This window comes from Cervus elaphus, chromosome 5, assembly GCF_910594005.1.
Source record: "Cervus elaphus chromosome 5, mCerEla1.1, whole genome shotgun sequence".
Taxonomy (NCBI): domain Eukaryota; kingdom Metazoa; phylum Chordata; class Mammalia; order Artiodactyla; family Cervidae; genus Cervus; species Cervus elaphus.
This window is the reverse complement of record NC_057819.1, coordinates 7035918-7055807: the sequence shown is the minus strand read 5'-3', so window position 1 is coordinate 7055807 and position 19890 is coordinate 7035918. Positions and strand designations below refer to the sequence as shown.

Below are 19890 nucleotides of genomic sequence, written 5' to 3'. Positions count from 1 at the left end.
TGTGGGAAGGCCTTGGACGCCAGCTCCGCGGGGAAGGGACCGAGCTGAGGAAGCTTCGGCGGCTTCGGAGCCCCCTTAGCGAGGGGAACGTGAGCGAGGTGCCCCGATGAGAGTGTACATACATTGTAACTTGCGGTCCCAGCTTGGGCTCCCGAGGTGTGGGAAGCCCTCGGGTCGGGCACGCACGGTTTTGCGGTCCTTTGCACCGTGCTGGGAGATTGACAGTTCTCATCAGGTCCCCGGAGTCGGAGACTTTCTAGGTTATGGGGACTTTACTTCGGAAACACGCAGGACGTTCAGGGAACCGAGCTGGCTGGGGCCGAGAGAGCTGAAACTGGGATCGGTCCTAAAGAGTGAGCCATGGAAAAGACTCTAGGCTGCAGCGCAGGCTGAGGGCTGCGCTCAGCTCGGAGGCCTCCATCTCACCATCTGGGAAATGGTCCGGATGCTCCTCAGCCTGGCCGCGCCCGCGCAGGGCTGCCGGAGCATCCAACGAGAGGAAACGCTCGGCCCCCAGGACGCCAGGGGAACCGGCGTCAAACTTTGCAGGGCCGACGGGCCGGCGGCCAGGGGAGGAGGCTGGCACCCGGGGCCCGCCCGCCCCCTCCCTTCCTGCCCGCGCTCGCTCGGCACCGACTCGGCTCCAGCCCCCCTCCCTCCTCCCGCCCGCTCCTCGCTCGTTTGCTCGCTCGCTCGCCGGCTCCTCCTCACTCGCCCGCCCGCGCCCGGCGCAGCTCGGCCAGAGTGATCGCGGGGCTGAGCGCGCGTCCGCTCCGGGGGGCTCCGGCGGCTGCCCCGGCCCGCGGCCCCCTCCCCGCGGCTGCCGCCTCCTTCCCTTCCTCGCTCGCCGCCTCCCTCCTTCCCCGGCTCCCGCGCCGTCCGCCGCCCCGCAGCCACGATGCCCGCGGCCCGGCCGGCCGCCGCGGGACCCGGCGGGATCGCGCTGCTTCTCGCCCTGCTCCTGGGCAGCCCCGCGGCGGCTCCGGCGGGAGGTAAGCGCCCGGAGGGGCGGGGCGGGGGAGGGGGCAAAGTTGCCGCGAGTGCGGGGCCGCTGGAGGTGGGTGGGGGGTGGTCCTGGCTGATTCGGACGAATCGCCCCTCATCGGCTGGGCTGCGGAGTAGGGGGCGGCTGCCCACATTCGGGGCTGGGCACCGCGTCCCCTTGGGCCGTGTTGCTGGGAGTGTGGAGGCGGGGATGTGTCTGAAGGACTCGGGCGCTCTCCTGCCTCGGCCGCGGGCTCCCTGGCTGCCTCGCTGGCTCCAGGGCTCACTCCCTTTTGCAGTCCCAGAGAGTCTCCTTGGAGTGGGGTCGCCTGCAATCCCCCACATTCCCGGAGGTCTCTGCAAACCGCACCCCCGGGGCCGGGTGCCAGATAATTCTCACCCTTTCGGGGAGAGGACGAGGAGGGGGGCAGCTGACCCGCCGTGCAACTGAGGGATGGATTTAAACAGTGCGCCTGGGGGTCGTCCCCGGGCCTCCCACTGAGGGACACCGTGCTTCCTTTCGGTTCAGGCTGCCCCCGGGAGACCGGGTCCCTGGACAGATCCCAACCAAGTGTCTGGAAGCAGAACTTGGGTGTGGCTTTCGCCTGGAGGCCGGTGGAGGGGGGCTCCGGGCTCTCCGAACTTATCGAGGGAGGGAGAGGAGATCTTAGATCACAGGCGGGAACCTGAGCGACTCCCCCCACCCCTGTCCTTTTCTCCCTTTAACAGCCCGGCGTCTCTGAACACTATTATCAGTTGGGGGTTGGGGGTTGGGGGAGGGGGGAAGGCTTGCTAGTTTCACCCAGCACGTGCTTGCAGGTTGGAAAGGGGAGGATGGTCGCTCCTCCTTCCCAGACCTGGAGCCAGCCTCTCCTCCACCCGGCTGAGCGCCCACAGGGAAAGTTGTAGCGGGTGGTTGGGGAGGGGGAGCTGAGATCGAGACGAGTACAGCGCCTAACTCATTCAAAGCTAACCCCAGGAGCGTTCGCGGGCTTGATCAGGCCACTCGGAGACCCCAGAGGGGAGGGGAGCCTTGGGAGAACTCCCCCTTTGAAAGGTCCAACTCCCCCGTTCCCAGTAACTCGCCCCTCCGGCGGGCAAGAGCAGGCAGTCTGCAGGGTCTGCCCAGGCTGAAGACAAGCCGGAGGGCGCACACTCTGTCCATCTCAATCCCCTTGTCTGGTTTGGGCCGTCTAGAACCTGAACCAGAGGGCAGACGCTGCCCTTTCTCCCTGGGGCGTTCTGAACACCCCCTGCGCACACACCTGCTTTCAGCACCAAAGGCCGCGGACAGCTCTGCGTTCCCGGGCACTGTTTCCGGGTCTCCTCTTCAACTCTTCCCCACAGCCTGGAGTGCCCTCCTCAGCATAAATCAGGCATTTTACCCCCACCCCCTTCTCTGTAAACGTGGAGCCCAGAGCGCAGAGCGAAGGAAATAATTCATCACCTTTTGTTTAACAAAGCATATCATTAAAGAATCCCCCCTTTTATGAGGCAGTAATATTCACAGTTTACACCAGGTCTGGACAGTTTCTTTGGGAAGGAGGGGGGAAGAGAACTGGCTTAAATAAATCTTTTCCACCACCGCATGCCCTTCCTTAATTAGCTGTCTTTTCCAACAATGGCTTGGTGGCCTTGAATGGAGTCCAGATCTCTCTCCCTCATCCCCCTTTTTGAATCTGTGTTGTGACTAACACACACAAAAAAGAATGGGAAGCTTGCTGGCTGGCTTTTCTAAAGTCATTCTACCTCTGAGGATGGCACTCTAAAACATATCCCCCTCCAGGGGGGGAAAAAAATGTCTTAATGGCACATATTGAATCGTCATCCAAGGCAAGGGTTTTATATCCTGCCTCCTCCCCTGGCTTCACACACAAAATGTGTATGTGTGTTTTAATTTTTAAGACATTTCATATTATTTTTCCAACTGCTTGACTCTATAGCTAGCCGGCATATATTTTTCATTAACTTCAGGTCATTGCCAAATTAAAGTCAACCAGTGTACTACTTCAGAAGGCTCATTAATAACGGTGTGGTTCTGACTCCAAGAATGAGTCATAAAAAGGGAGGGAGGGTAGCCAATTAGAATTTGGAAACAACTGACCTCCCCCAATGCATTCTGTTTTTAACGTGGAGCCCAACTTCCACTAATGTCAGCTGGAGAACCATTCATCTAACTCAGTGTTGCAAGCCAGTCCTTCTGTTTTTGGTGCAGTGAGGAGATTTGTAAATACAGTACTTGAAAGAAACTTGTTGCTAAATTCTTATGCAGGTCACGTGATTCTCTGGGCCATTTTGCTGTGAGGCATGAATAAGTATAAAGTGTAACTTGTTTTTGAAGAGGCTTCTTATTGTCTAAGATATGCACATGGGGAATAATTGTAACTACGCGCTAAGACTGCAGAGCCCGAGTGTAATTTCTTTTCATTTTCCTTGAATTAATAATGCAAATTCTGTATTGCTTAGTAAGACTCAAAATTGCTGCTTCCTCCAGTCTCTAATGTACACTGTTGTTAGATTCACTTAAAATACTATTTTCATGATGGAATGACTTTTTTTTTTTTTTGGCCTGTGGAGTGTTAACGGCCCCTTCCTGGGGCCACCTCCTCAAAGGCTGATGTATTCTTGTGTTCCCATGGCTCAGCCGGATGTTAGGAAAATGTTACATTCCTCTCTTTTCTCTTTCCAAAGCAAAGGGATTTTTCCTGATTAGAATGGCTTGTTTTCTAGTTTTGCTCACAAGTTCATTCCTGTTACTCAAAAAGTGATTCCAAAGGGCTCAATTTCTTGGTCCACACTTTTGGTCCACAATTTCTGCGACATGCTGTTGGCACAGACTTCCACTAGGGGCACTCAAAGCCACAGTTGGTGACTGAGGGCAGACAAGGCGAATTCTGACCTTTGGAACCACCGGGTGTGTGCTATGCCAAAGGTCGGTAGAATGGAGCTCTCCTGTTTCTAGGAGAGAAGTTATTTGATGGCGCTTGACATATGCAGTGGATCAAGAGGAAAGAAAGGCGAAAATGAGGAGGGAGAACGAGCCGAGGAAGGCATCATTAGAATACAGAGTCCAGCTGCCTTTTTTATACCAGTTTGTGGCTTCTTTCATGGAGCCAAGTTGCAAAACATCAAAGAGGCCATGGCACGGCTCCTCTGAGGAGTTTGACTGGACTGGACCCTGCAATTAGATTTCAACAGTTCTGAAAAGAAGTGCATGGCTTTGCGGTCGGAGTGACCTGGGTCAGGCCCAGCTTCATTGTTCCTGTGTAATCTTCAACAGGTGAAGCCTGCCTCCACTCTACCACCTGTGGGATGGGGGTGGCGTGGGGTTAATGTTCCCAGCCTAGAAGGATGGTTGCTGTCATTTCATAACACTTATACCTGTAAAGCACCTGGCACATAATAGGTATTCAAGTAACGTTTACTCTCTTCTCTTCCCTCCTTTTCAAAGACCACACTGCCCCTCCAAAGCAGATCCTTGAAGCTGGTGTGAAGGAAATGTTGACATAAACACCTGGATAATTTAGTCCCAAGTAGACGGTTGAAGGTAGGGTAAGGAGCAGTCCCAGATGAGAAATTGTCACCACCTGGTGCAGACTTTTCAAACTCTCTCCCTGTAGCTCTTTGAATCTCAATATTACCACCAGGAAGCAGAGTTCATTATTCCAAAGATACAGGATGGCAGGAGAGTGGTTGGAAAGAAGACCTAAGGAGAGAGTCTTCTGGAAAATTCACTTATCCATCCGTTCATTCAACATCTACTAAGCACTTTCTACATGGGCTTCCCAGGTGGCTCAGTGGTAAAGAATCCACCTGCCAATGCAGGAGACCCGGGTTGGATCCCTGGGTCGGGAAGATCCCCTGGAGAAGGAAATGGCAGCCCACACCCGTATCCTTGCCTGAAAAATTCCATGGACAGAGGAGCCTGGCAGGCTACCGTCTACGGGGTCACAAAGAATCGGACACTGAGCGACTGAGCCACAGACACGCGCGCACTCTGGGCATGTGGCAGGCCCTGCGTGGGGTGCTGGAGACACAGAATAGTGTGATGAGGTCCCTGTCCCAGTGATGGTAGCCTAGCAAGAAAGACCTGCAGGTAAATCACCAGTGTCCTTGCCACGTGATGTGCGCTTGGGAGTCGGGGGTGGGGGTGCAGAGATATCACTGGTGGGAGTGTTTCATTCTGGCCAGAGGTAGCTGGTGAAGTCTTCCCTGAGCTGCCAGGATCTGAGCTGGCCCGAGGTATCAGCAGCCGCACATGAGAGTTCTACGATGGAGCAGTGACGATCCTAAAGAAGGCTTCGCTTTTGGAAGACGTCACACACCTGTGGAATCAGGGAAAACGGGTGGGGCAGGGAGGCAGACACACACGCATGCTCACACGTGAGAAGCCCAGAAAGATCCTGGGACCTGCCCACACTCTTTGCACTCCCCTGGACTCCACTGCCAAGGGGCTGAGAGCTGGAACAAAAGGCCGTGAGCCACAGCGTCTGCTGTTGTCCACTAGAGGCTGTGATGACACCGACGGACTCCTCTCCGAAGACAGCCAGGCCCAGACGCTGAGTACAGGCTGCAGCGCACAGCCCTGGGTAAACACTGCTTTCCGTGGGGTCGGGGGGGGGGGGGTGTGCATATTCATACAATCCTCTGGTTACTGTCATTCCTCGGAAGCCCTTTGGTGGTGACAGTGGGGGTCGGGAGAGGACCGGCTGCTTTCAGGAGAGGGTCAAAGGCTGACGTGTTGGGGTGAGGTCAGTGGACCCGCGTGACGCAATTTACTGGGTCTGTGTCAGTGATGAACACAGCATTTACGGAGTGTTGATTTCCTTCCGAGCCTTGTGATAAAGGTTTATGGAGGTTTGTTCTGAGCATGCTCACAACAGCCCCAAGAGGTAGATGCCGTCATTATCCTTGCTTCCTGACCAAGGAGATAGAGGCACAGAGAGGTTAAGCAATGCGTCAAAAGTCACAAAGCCAAGAAGTGGTTGTAATCTGGCATCAGACCCAGGCCCGAGCCAGAAGCCTTTAGAACCCCGTCCCGCACGACTGCCTCTCACTTGCTGCTGTTCTCCCAGCTAACGTGCCGGTTCTGCGGACTCCTGGGAGAGGCTGGTACATACTTGTCAGGTGTGTGGCGGGGGTGTCTATCCTCTGGCTATAGTTTCTGGCATGTTGTAAGCATGCGAGTTAAACTGGTCAAATTGAAGTGAGTGGTAAAGTGAAGTAGGCTGCAATGAATGTGTAGGCAATTAATTCACTGCCATTATACCTAATGAGTACTTAACATATGTTCAGCCCTTACATGGGTTATTTTATTTAATCATCACCATTTCTCTGCATTTTGTAGATGAGGAAACCAAAGCTTAGAGAAGCTGTGATCCGTTCTGGAAGCTCACGGTTGTCAGCTAAGAAGGTGCAGACGCAGGGTTTGTTGTGGTGTGGAGTTCTTTTTTATTTTTTTTGCTGGCTGTGCCATGTAGCATATGGGATCTTAGTTCCCTGCCCAGGGATCAAACCCATGCCCCCTGAGGTGGAAGCATGGAGTCTTGACCACTGGACCACAAAGGACGTCCTAGAGGTACCCAGCTGCTGAGTTTGTGAGCCTGACTGTGGGGATGGCACCTTCCAAGCAGGTGCTGCTGTATTTCCAAGTGAAATATGAACAGATTCCTTCACCATCACTGTGCAGCCAGGCTGCATGGACCCAAACCCCACCTCACCCAACTCCAAAGACTAACACGACAGAAGCCAAAATCAACTAGCGCTTTCTCGAGCTCTTAACGGTTCTTAAAACAAACAAAAAAAAAGCATAAGGGTTATTCCTTCCCAGGAAGGGGAAGGAGACTTCATGAAAGAAGGTGAGCGATATAGCCGGTTCATTGGTTGGTTTTGAAATTTTGGCTGTTTGTAATTTCTCGTGTTCACAGGCCACTCAACGAGTCATGGAGAACTCACAGGGTAGAAGACTGGCTTCTGTAAGCCCCTGAGTTCAGGATCTGGGCTCAGGCATCTCTTGGCCGTGAGCCTCAATTTTCCCATCTGTAAAATGGATCACAATAACCACTACCCCATACACAATGCTGTCCTCTCAAGGCTGGGTGAGACACAGGAGGCAAGATGCTTCATGCATGGCAGAAAATCAAAGCTTCAGGGAGGTGGGTGCTGGCATGAAAGACTCCAGACACCCCCGTGTGTTTCTTCCTGGGCTTTTTATAAGAGAATTACTAACTATAATAGTTTTGTTTGCCACTGAGTGTGGGCTACTCTGTGCCAGAGGATCATCCATGTGCTTACCCTTTATTCACTCATTTGATCCTCTCCCAGCCCTATCAGATGATATTGCTAACTAGATGTTACCGATGAGGAAACTGATTCTTAGAAAGGTACAGGTGCCATGGCACAAATGATGGCCTTGCTCAAGGTGTCACATGCAAATGAATGATGGAGTCAGGATTCAAACCCAAGACTGGTTGATTCCAAAGCACAGGTTTGTTCTAAATGTTAGGATGCTAGCATATAGGTATCCCCTAGCAACAGCTACATCAAGAGCTGATGCAAACCCAGAAATCAAGCAGTTTGACCTCCAGGAGGAAAGAAGCTTTCTCACCCAGGGGCAGGTGGCAGGTAGCTCACGGCAGATCACAGAGAGGAGAAACAGTTCATCCTAACCGTCTCTACCCACTCTGATGGCTTCTAGGTAAAGCCACCCTTCTTTTTTTGCTCATGCTTTTCCTTCGACCTGTGCTGTCATCCTAGGAGTTTGAAGGAGTTCAGAGAGGACCAGATAAAATCCCCAGCTGGCTGATTTAGCAACATGATCTTAAGCTATTTGCTTTAGTGTTCTGAGCTTACTCTGGCCTGATACGCAGAGTGGGAGGATCATGTCTCTCCTGCAAGCTTAAGAATGCACATATGTAGATACGTATACTGAGCAAGCACGCAATAAAAAGTTGCCATTACTGCTAGTATTGGTCACTTGGTGAACTTCTATTCATCCTTCAAAATTATCCTATTACCTTTTTCTATAAGACCATCCCCGTCTCTCTCCTCTTTATACCAGTTATGAATGATCTTCTGTCTCCCCCATCAACATATTCTGTTCCCCTATTCCTGGCAACTCATGCACCAATGAGTCACCAATTTACACACCTCCCTCCCACTATACAAGAACCTTTTCAAAAACCTCAGCTGAATCATACGCATCCATATCTCTCTTGAAGTGAAAGTGTGTCACTCAGTCATGCCCAATTCTTTGTGACCCCATGTACTGTGGCCCACCAGGCTCCTCTGTCCATGGAATTTCAGGCAAGAATACTGGAGTGGGGTAGCCATCGCCTTCTACAGAGGATCTTCCTGACCAAGGATCGAACCTGGGTCTCCTGCATTGCAGGCAGATTCTTCATTGTCTGAGCCACTTTTCAAAAACCTCAGCTGAATGGTATTATCCATATCTCTCATAGTCTGCATCTAACCCATTGTAAGTGCAAGTGCATTTACTCTGTTAAATTACCTTTCGTCTTAATCTTAGTGATGAGGTGGTAGAATCTTGAGATCTGAATTTAACTCCCAACTCTTTCTCCTACTTCGGTGTGGTCTTTGGCAGCAAAGGTGTGAGACTTGGCTCCTCCTCTGAAAAGTGAGGCTGATAATAGTGTCTACCTCATAGGATTGCCATGAGGAAAATCAGTGAGATAATAGACGTGAACTGACTGAAGAATTCTACAAAGAGGGAAAGAGGGAAGAAAAATTAGAAGATGAGGAAGGAGAGAAATTTTGTAAAGAGGAGAAAACGGCCTTTGTGCAGACACAGGGCCACAAGATGGACCATTCATTGAGTGCTTACCAAGGGCATCTTTCTTTCCAAAGGGACTGTCGGATGCAATGATTTACCCTGTACCTTAGCTCATTTCAAATTATTAACTTCCTGGGCACCACACGGTTGTTGTAGAATCTGCCTTCTCTCGGATCCCCGGCAGCTGTAAAAACGGCAAATGCCCGGCTGAAAATAGAAAAAGTAGCAAAGTGAATGAAAACCCAGACTCCAGAGTCAGAACAACATGGGTTTGACTCTGTTGCTTTTCACTAGACGTGTGACCTTGAACAAACTGCTTTGTCACTCTGAGCCAGCATTGGGCCTTTCTTGGGGATGATAGTCCATCTTCTCCAGGATCGGGGGGTGGGGTGGGGCTTGGTACAGAGAAGCTCTGCAAAATGAGTTAATAAGACCGCTTCCTGGGGTCTGTAATATTCTTCAGATCGAAGCACTTCTTCAAGCTCCCCCACCTGCTTTAGTCCTCTTCCTGATATTTTCATATTATTGAGGAAAGAGACTTAAAAAGGGACTGACTTACTCAAGGTCCCACTGCACATGAGTGGCAGGGCTGGAACTGGAACCTCTGACTCCTGTCTTCTCACTCCCATTCTTTTTTTAAAAAATTATTTAGGTTTGGCAGTGCTGGGTCTTTATTGCTGTGCAGACTTCCTCTGGTTGTGGCGAGCAGGGGCCACTCTCTAGTTGCGGTGTGTGGGCTTCTCATTGCGGTGGCTTCTCTTGTGGAGCACAGTTTCTAGAGCATGCAGGCTTCAGTAGCTGCAGCTCCCAGGCTCTGGAGGACAGGCTCAATAGTTGTAGGACTCAGGTTTAGTTGGGCTTCCCTTGTGGCTCAGCTGGTAAAGAATCCGCCTGCAGTGTGGAAGACCTGGGTTCGACCCCTGGGTTGGGAAGATCCCCTGGAGAAGGGAAAGGTTACCCACTCCAGTATTCTGGCCTGGAGAACTCCATGGACTATACAGTTCATGGGGTCCCAGAGAGTCACATACGACTGAGAGACTTGAACATCACGGGTTTAGTTGCTCGGCAGCATGTAGGATCTTCCCAGACCAGGGACTGAACCCGTGTCTCCTGCATTGGCAGGCAGATTCTTTACCACTGAGTCATCAGGTAAGCCCCTTACTCTCATTCTAAAGCGACTCTCTCCCTCTTTTAAGAACCACAGAATCCCAGCTCTCCTCAAGTGTATGTTCTGAGACCCAGAGAGATGTGGCAATGAAAGCATCTGTCTATTAAAACAATAGCATCCGTTACCCACGTTGGATATTTATCTCATGTGGCCATGGCGGAACGACTGTTTGAAAGGAGCTTTGGCAGAAGCTAAAATCAAGCTGTAGCTTCCTCCTCCTCTGCTGACTTGGCACCTGATTCTTGAGGCACCGGTGAACCAGCTTGCACCTGGGAAGGGTGCCATCCAAGCAGATGGCTCGAGTCAAGCAAGGAAGAGCAAGCCAGGGCGGCTCAGAGACGCAGGTCCCAGGCCAGGCGCCCCTCCTGGGCTTCCTTGCTCTCACCACGGGTCATGGAGACTGGCTGGTTGAGAAACCCAGCAGGGGTGTGGGGTGGAGAGAGCCAGGGCGGGGTCACAGGAGGCAGAGCTGATGTGGTCAGGGCCAGCCTTGGGCAAGCAGGGTCCCAGAGATGATCCAGGGGCTGGAGATGAGAGCGAGGTGGGCGGATACAGCCTAATACCTGGGAGTTGGAGCTTGTGACAAGTTGGAGCAGGAAGAAGAGTGGGTTTGAGCTCTTGGGTGACAGTTTCCTCGTCTGGTCTCACCCGTTCCCAGCTTGGGGGTAGGCACGTACCAAAGCTTCGCTCATAAATCGGTGAATTCAGCTGAAATGAGGCACTGGCCCAAGATCAAGAGCCCCACTGGGCAAGGCAGTGAAGCGAAGTAGAGAGCACAGGCTCTGGAGTCAAGTGTCCCTTCCCGCCTGTGTTATCTCAGACAAGTCACGTCGCTCTGAGATGACGCTGATGCTTTGCTGCTGTTGTTGCTCTGAGCTGACTCTCAAATTCCCAGATCTGTGCTGGCTTCCAGGAGAGGAACCGTGATTTCTTTGGGCTGTACAGATCAAGGACTTGCTCAGGATAGCCTGAGAACAAGACTTGCTCAAAAGATACCTCAGATAATGGACCAGGGATGCTCCGGGGCCTGGCTCCTTTGTCCATTTCTCTTTCATGGCATCTGCTGCCCTCTGTGCATCTATTACCCCTCCACTGACTGTGTCCCCTTCTGCTCACACACCGTCCATCTCCCTCATCACCTCCACGGACACGCGGACCACCGTGGCTTCCCAGTGGAACCATGCAAGCAGACGGTTGGAGTCAGGCAAGCAAGAGCTAGCCATGGAGGGTCACAGGAGGCAGAACTGATGTGATCAGGGCCGGCCTTGGGCGAGTAGGACACCAGGGATCATGCCTGGGGCTGGAGGTGAGAGCGAGGTGGGCGGATACAGCAGCTCATGCCCACCTCTCTTCCAGCTCAAACTCTATAGTTGGCATTGCCTCCTGTGGAGGCTATTAGTCATGTGTGGCTATCTAATTTTAGATTTGAATTCATTAAATCAAATTAGAATGTGACTGCCTCAGTCCCGGTAGCCACATCTCGGGCACTCAGTAGCCATGTGTGGCCAGCGGCTGCCCTGATTGGATGGCACAGAGAGAGAATGTTTCCATCTTGACTGAAAGCTCTACTGGATGATACTGGGTCCTGGCAGTCTAGACATACCGCTAGCACCCAGCCTCTTCGTGTTTCCCAGTTCAGGTTCCTTAGAGGAACATGGCTTGTCCTGCTCAGGCAGTAGGTTTGGCTGTCTGTGTTTGATCCAGTTGTGCACGCTGGGGTGATAAGCTTGCATGAGGCATAACCCTGGGTCATTCAGGTCTTCACTTGGGGTTGAGCAATCGTCGCTAATGACATTTCACACACTTGCTCCGCTGGCCTCGATAGCTGCTTCTTCAGCCCTCCTAATTGCGAAGATGTGGCTCTGGAACTCGTTTGCCGCACATCCATATTCATCAAGCTGAGGCCTCACTGACAAACACATTCCAGAGAGCTCGAGAGAATCACAGTGTATCCTGAGTGTCGGAGGTCTGTCTCTGCCCCCTCACTGGACAGTGAGACCCTTGGGGCCAGGGCTTGTCTCTCTATTCTCAGCTGTTCTGCTGAGTGGATGAGTGAGAGGAAGATAGGAGGGGAGGGAGGAAGAAAGAAATGAAGAAAGAGAGAAAGAAAGGCCTTCTTTGGCCATGAATGGCTCAGATTCGGGGGGCACAGGAAGAGCATCTGTGGGAAATGGCATGATCTTCACATTTGGGTAAACTTAGGAAAGAACGATCTAAGGAAGAAGTCCATGAGACGGATTCTCATAAACGGGTATATTGGTAACTCAGAGGGTGAAGAATCCACCTGCAATGCAGGAGACTCGGGTTTGATCCCTGGATCAGGAAGATCCCCTGGAGAAGGAAATGGCAACCCACTCCAGTATTCTTGCCTGGAGCACCCCATGGGCAGAGGAGCCTGGCGGGGTCACAAAGAGTGGTTCACGAACTGAGTGACTAACACTTTCACTTTCAGGTATCTAACGTGATCCTCATTGTCTTTGGAAATCAGGCTAAGGTAGCAAGTGAAGAGAAGCTTCAAGATCTTCACCCAAGATCTAGGGTCCCAGGAGCCCTGCCCATTCCTGTGAAAGTTCATCTCCGGAATGACAACCGGACCTTTAGAAGCAAAGCAATGTTGGAGGTCAGTGGGAAAACAAGATGTGCTTTTTCAAACATGTGGTTCTAAGTGGGGTTTCAATAACACAGCTATTCTATAAGGTTGTGTTCTCTCGAAAGCTTTGATATTATGGAAATGGAAGGAAGTGTTTAAAAAGAACTGTTTTCAGGGTGAACTTTCTGAGACTGGTGAGCTCAGCCCTGTGTTAGGACTGAGGCCTGAATGTGGATCCCAACTCTGCCATTTGTGCGTCATCATGGGTTGCTGAAGGAAGTGCTCTCATCAACTTGAGCTTCGGTTTCCATCTGCCAAATGAGAACACAGTGCTTCCTCTGCCTCCCTCCACAGGGTGGATTGTGAGAATGCAATGCAAAGAACCACTGAGCTACACAACTGCAGGAGGAGCTATTCATACTGCAGTGTCCGAGAAACCTCCCCTGAAGTGATGCAGTGCACAACCTGTGCACCTGTACATGGCAGCCCTGGAAGTGGAAGTGCACCCCCAAACTATAAAGTGATTTGCCCAGGGAGAGGACCAGTGCTCCTCCTACCTCTCATTCCCTGGACTGCTGATCAGGCCTCCACCTTTGTGCCCCTCTTTAAAGCAGGTTTTCCAAACTGTAAAGCTAATTGGGGGCCAGCCACCTTGGAAACGAATGCAAAATATGTGGAATCAGGCCTCATTTTCCAGGGCTTTGGAAGGGAAATTTGCCTAATTTATGGCATAAATAAAAGATGATGTGCTGGGGCTAATTTGCATACTTTCACTTGCATTGGAGTTAGAAATAACTTTTTTGTTGTGCTTGTTTTTAAAGAAAGCCTCAGGCCTCTCATTCAGCCAGTTGTGTAAGCTCAAGCAAAGAATTTAACCTCTCTAGGTCTCAGTTTCCTCATCTGTGAGGTGAGCATGGCAGGAGGACCCATGTGTGGGTCTGTAGGACCCACATAGGACTGTAGGACTGCAGTGAGGAGCCATGAGTTAATTCTGAAAAACTTGCAGAATAGTGGTTGGCACCCATGGTAGGAGCTCAGTAATGTAGGAACACGTATAATATATGTAACATGTATCATCATCCTTATTAATTAAACATGTGTCTAGACCTACAGTGCATGTGTGCTGAGTCGCTTCAGCCGTGTCTGACTCGTTGCGACCCCATGGACTATAGCCCACCAGGCTCCTCTGTCCATGGGATTCTCCAGGCAAGAATACTGGAGTGGGTTGCCATGCCCTCCTCCAGGGGATCTTACTGGTTCAGGGATCAAACCAGCATCTCTTACATCTCCTGCGTTAGACCTACGGTTGATACCACAGAAAAGCCAAAAGGATGCACTATAGTGTGTACCCACAGGGAGTGATTTCGAGCTCAGGACCTAGACTTGTGTCAGGACACAGCAGGTGTCTGATTATGGGATACATAAATGGGCCATCATCAATTGCTTCCCCACAGATGCAAGTGTTGGGAAGCTTTTCTCCTTTCTCCTCTTTCTGGACAATGAGGTCCTCCAAGGCCTCAAGGTCCTCCAAGGTCCTCCAAGGCAAGGAATAGATCATATTTCTTTCTCAGTCCCCCCACTCAACAGTCCATCTCCAATAAATAGAAGCTCAATAAATGGAAAGTTGTTGGTTGAATGACTGCTGAAATGCAATCCTTCTTAATTAGCGTGCAGGAAATGCTTAGTATCAGCATGCCTGCTAAGGTACAGTTGTCTGCCTCCCAGACTAAGAACTCCTCAAGTCTGTGTCACCGACAGCTGAGCGCGGCACATCAGGCCGTCAGCTGGTGCTTGCTGGCTGTAGGGCAGTGGCCAAGAGCTCAGAGTTTAGGGTCAGAGAGACTAGAGTCTGAAACCTAGTTTCATCACTTCTAGATGCATAACCATGGGAGGTTGTTTGTGCTTTGTGGAAAAAACTTTTCATCTATTTGAAATAAAGAATTGTCCATCAAGAAGTAGCACAGTGCCTGACGCAAATTATGTACTCGATTTAGATATGGCTATGAATAAATGAATGAATGACCTTTCCCAGGAGTCTCAACAGAGGAAGAGGGACTTGTGTATAATTACCAGCAGGAACAGAATTCACAATTGCCTGAACCCCACAGATAAAGCGTTCTAGGGGAATTCATTCACAGAGGTGTATTGACTTTACAGTAGCTGTATCTAAATGCTGCTCCCCAATGTAAGGTATTTTATCATCTTATTTCATAAAATTGAGGTTCTAAGAAGAATGCAGGGATCCAGCTGGGTGAAGCCATCATTCCCTGGCTAGTGTTTTATGAGCAAGGTTCACTTCAGATCAGCCACAGAACCCCAGATGAGGAACCAGGACCCTCTTGCCATCAGGGGCTTACAGAGGGCACAGTCTGGGTCTTTTCTGTCTGTCTCTCCACTATGCCCCTTCCCTGTTTCTAAAGTAGATCTCTGGAAAGGCTGAGAAGGAAACAATCTCCTCTAATGCCCTAACAGGGAATCCCTGCTGTGGCTTATTTGTAGGATTTTGCTTAATTATTAGCAGAACTTCATATTGCAGGCATTTGATTATAGATAAGGAAGCTGACAGGCTCAGTTGGCTAAACGGTGGTGACTTAGGATTTATTCATTCATTCAAGACCGACTTTCTCATCCTGCAAGACCTTCTGCTCTGTACCAGGTACTTGGCACAGACTAGAGATAGATGAATAAAACATAATCTTGCCTTCATAGAGCTTAACTGCTAACCATTCTTCAAACTCAGGTGTAACAGAAAAATGCAAGTTTTTTCTTCTCTCCTCCATCCTCTCTCATGCTGACCTGATGATTTCCAGGCAAGCAGGAGGTTCTCCCCAAGGGGCCAGGCCTGGGAGCCGTGAATTCCCAGAGCCACTGCCTGTCGTTCCTGGCTGGGATCTGCACAAAACAAAATGCCTTGGTCTCACCTACCCTCATTTCTAGAAAAAAAAAATTAGTGGGTGTTCTTTCATGGAACACATAACTGTGCCACTTGAAGAGAACTTTCAAGAACCATCCTGGACTTCATAGATACAGACAAGAGAGCTCCATCAGGACGGACTGAGAGCAACATCACTGATTTCACTCACGGCAATTATGTGGGCACCACATTCTCTTTTGCATGGGGAAAAATACATCCTGAATTGCACAGAATTACAGAGCTGTACCTGACAGTGTGTACATACATGAATTTTATGCCCACTATTTCCATAAAGCAGAAACTGGGACAATCAGTTAATGAGGTTTGGCCGCAAACAAATTACCCCTTTCAGGTCCTGGAGTAGTTTTATTTTAAGTAGTAATAAAAATAGTCATTTACTTGTGCACATGTGGCAGAGAGTACCCATTATTGTATTAGATGGCCGCAAACAACTTTGAGGGGCTAGTGATATTGAAAATGAGCCCTATTTTTCATATAAGAAATGGTTCCTCAGCCTTGGTTTTTCCTGACACTGACATTTTGGCAGACGACTGGCCCATTGCTTTCAATTTAAGCGTATCCACTGTTTTTGTTTTTGTTTATTTTTGCTATACTGTGTACCTTGCAGGATCTTAGTTCCCCAACCAGGGATCCAACCCCCACTGCCTGCAGCAGAAGCACAGAGTCTAACTCCTGAACCACCAGGGAAGTCCCAGTGTAAACAATTTAAATTCTTACAGCATGGCACCGTGCTTCCCACGTTGGTGTGCAACTTGCTTTTCTACTTCTCGGGTCTCTTTGCTGTAATTGGAACAAGGCCCAGAATTAATCCAAGATAGACTGTCTTCCGCTGGCTCCCTCCCCGCTCTCCGATACCCCGTACCCACTTCTGGGGTCCCTTCCCTGATGCCTCCTCCCTGCCGCCTCTCTCTCTCTGCCAGTGCCAAGGCCTCAGGCTGGCACCCCTGCTGTAGGAACAAGCCTGTACTATTCTTGGTTTTTGTTTAGGCATCTGTCTTTCCCACTGGGGTGCTGGAAATTCACTTGATTCAACCATGACAGCAAATATTTAATGAGTATCTACTGGGTAGGCTCTGCTCCAAGCCCTGGAACAAAAACCAACAGTGCCAGCCCTCAAGGAACTTACTGTCGGTGATCTTTCATTTCTTCCCGGATTCAGCACACTCATTCATTCATTCATTGCTCCATCAGGCATCCACAAATGGCCCGTGCACTGGGTGGGGTGCCTCCTCTGTAACTAGCACTTGTTATTTGCACAAGGGGGTGAAAGTGATGGCCTGGCCCAGCCATGGGGGAGGAAAGATTCAGCTTGTCAGTGAGTGACGATAAACAAGATAAAGAGTTTCCAAAGAACTTGAGATGTTCTGCTGGGCCGCTGTATACTTAAAATAGGAACTGAGAACTCTGAGAGCATGTCTAACCTCTAAAGAGAGGATAAGCCAAGAGAGGATCCCTCACACTGCCCTTGGGGGCTTAGCCACCACCAGGCACCCTAACCCTAACATAACTTCTTGGCATGGACTAGCAGAAAGACCAGCCAGCCAGGAGTCGGAGAGCTGCATTCTGGAGCTGAGTGTGTGTGTGTGGAGATGTGCTGTGTGCAATCTTGGGCCCATTGCTCTCCCTCTCTGGACCTCAGTTTCTGCACCTCTAAGTTTAGTGGCCTGGGCTCAATCAGTTGTTTCCAAAATGGACTTAAAACGGGAGTTAAAATCCCGGGGGGAGCTTTTAAAGACACGAACACTTGGCCTACACCGCAGTTAGTGCCCCGGAAGCTCTGCCCCACCACACCCACAGACTTCTGATGCGTCAGGAAAGTGTGCTCGGGTTATTTGACCCCAAACCATGACCTTTAATGACGCCTTTGTTCATGATAATTATGCTTACCACTTTCCTGCCAGGCACACGCTATGACCTCTACTCGCCTTCTCATTTAAAGCCCCATCGTAGACCCGTGGTTTACAGACTATTATGCCCACTTTACAGCAGTTGCCACTGAGGCTTGGAGGGGGTCAGGGACTTGCTCAAGGGGTCACATAGCTCTAGAAAGACCCAGACCTGGGATTTCTATTTGTGTCTGAAGGACTTTTAAACGAATCCACTGCGTCTCTCTGATGTATGGGTAGAGGTGGGAACCTACTCTGTGCTCCCTCCCCAGGGGCAGTCCTGGTCTCCCAGCTCCTCTCTTCCTGGAAATCTAGTTAACTCCTTTAATGAGCCAGATAAATGTGCCTCGTGGAGCAGGGGATTGATCACACCCAGCCTCCTGTGCACCAGACCCGGGTTTGCCATGCACCGGGCCGACCTCGCTGGCATGAATTATCTCTGCCATCAGCCCTCTCACCCGCTTCTGCTCTTGCAGGCCTCAGGCTGATCCAGGGATTTGTTAGCATCCAGCTCTGGGCTTGGCCAGGATAAGTCTCCAGAGTTTGGGGGCATTTGGAGAGTGAACAAAAAGCTTTAGTGGCCAGAGTATTGAGAATAAGAGAAGAAAGTGGGCACGGGGTGTTAGGAGATGGTGGGGCCGGAACCCACAGGCAGGGAGGCGGCCAAGAGGTGCTGGGGATTTCCTCTCCCATGCCTGGAAGCCACTGTGAGCTGGGGGATGGCTGATTGGTTCACAAAGCTGTTGATAAAGTGAAGGATTATTTAGGAAGCCCTTGTAGACAAGACTGGAGAGGGGGGGCGATTCATCCCACTTCCTCTCTCCCCACCACGAGACAGGCTCACCTGTTTCCTGCCTCCTACGTAAGGTCTGGAACCATTTGAGTTTCATCCAGTGCAACCCACCCCTCCCAGCACAGTCTCTCCAAGCACCATGGAAGGGAGACCGATGCTCTGAGCCTGCTCAGAAGTCCACAGGATTCTCAGCCCTTGACCCTTCAGCTGTGTTTCAAACCTCCAACCAATGCACAGACTTGCCCCCTCAAACCTGGTCGGGTGCTTCGAAAGGCTTTCTTTGTCCTTCCGGCAGCAGCTAGAATACAGAAAAGGCAGCAGAGAGGAGAGGAGAAGAATACAAATGTGGACAAATGATGATTAAACGCCCCCCATCCCCTCCTCCCAAACCCTGATCAGACCGTCCAAAAAGATCTTATACGTATTACCACTGGCTCTTGGTTTAATGGCAGCCCGACATTGCAGGGTAAATTAAACGACATTTATAACATAGCTTAACTATAAAAATGTGCTTGGGGCAGAAATTAGACATACCAAGACTTTTCCAGCAAAAGACATTTTTATAAATGCATGAGCACCTGAACCAATTTGGAGACTGTGTCATTTTGATTTAGAGCTGGGGGAGTGGGGCTGATCCCTAAAGAGGAGAAACAATTATTCGGGTGAGAAAAGATTTTAAAATTCTGGTTCTTGTCACTTATCTGCCTTGGACTCAAAAGCATCATTTAGAGAAGTGGGTTAACTCATGTGTGAGAGCCGGAACCCTTTCATGCCTGCATCATCCAGAAATCCCGTATGCCTTCTACATGCTGTCTCTTTCGGAGAGCCATCCAAGCCCTTTGAATGTTCCTAACTGGGTTGGGAACATCTCACTGGAACACCAACACCCATTTTGTTTCAGTTAGCTATTGCTGCGTAACAAACCGCCCTTAAACCTTAGTGGCTTGAAATAGCAGCCATCTATTATCCCCAGTGATTCAGTGGTTTGACAGGACTCAGCCTGGAGATTCTTCTGGTCCATGTAGTGTTGAATGGAGCCACAGACATCAGGCAGCTTGACATGGTCTGGAAGATCCAAGGGGCTCAACCACATGTTGGACAACTTGAGCTTCTTGTCACCAGAGCATCTGTCTTTCCCTCACGCAGCTTCTTCACAAGACTTGGGCTTCTCCCAGCATGACAGCTTGGTTCTAAGAGGGAGTGTTGCAAGAACAGAGGCAAAAGCTTAGGATCTCACAGGGGCCAGCTTTAGAAGTTGCACATTGCTCTGTTAGTCAAAACAAGTCACACAGCCAGCTCAGATTCAAGAGGAGAGGAACTAGACTCTTGATGGCAGAGTCTTGGCAGCCATCTTTAAGCTACCTCTTGTACTTATTCATGATAGAGAATTTATTGTGCAATTACCATGTGCTTGACAGTTGCTATGATAGGTACTCCTCACCTCTCTATACTGAGTTTATGTCTGTATCTCCTTGTGCCAAGGGACCCTTGTTAAATTCATCTCAGGTACCAAGGAGGGGCTATTGGTTCAGGTTCAATAGACAGCCCATAACTCTGGGTGTTCATTCCAAGGGTGGCCACTCTTAACCCAGGAGATTATCATGAAATATTACAGGAACCTAAGGACTAATATCATATTCTTCTTTAGTAGCAGCAGTAATAATGATGGTGGTAGTCATAATGATTCACTACAGAAAGTATTAGCAAAAGTATAATTCCTACTGCTCTAGAAGTAATAACTA

The 19890-nt window shown here is 50.2% G+C and overlaps 1 protein-coding gene across 3 annotated transcripts in view; it reads left to right on the top strand.

Annotated features, from left to right (window-relative positions):
• The first annotated feature begins 712 nt into the window (after positions 1 to 712).
• The window catches only part of SEZ6L (seizure related 6 homolog like), a 187569-nt gene continuing 168391 nt past the window's right edge, over positions 713 to 19890 (top strand). For all 3 annotated transcript variants that reach the window (XM_043901500.1, XM_043901499.1, XM_043901498.1), the window contains exon 1: positions 713 to 992. In XM_043901500.1, coding sequence (XP_043757435.1) covers positions 899 to 992 — 94 coding nt within the window. In that variant the 5' untranslated portion in view covers positions 713 to 898. The remainder of the gene's footprint in view (positions 993 to 19890) is intronic.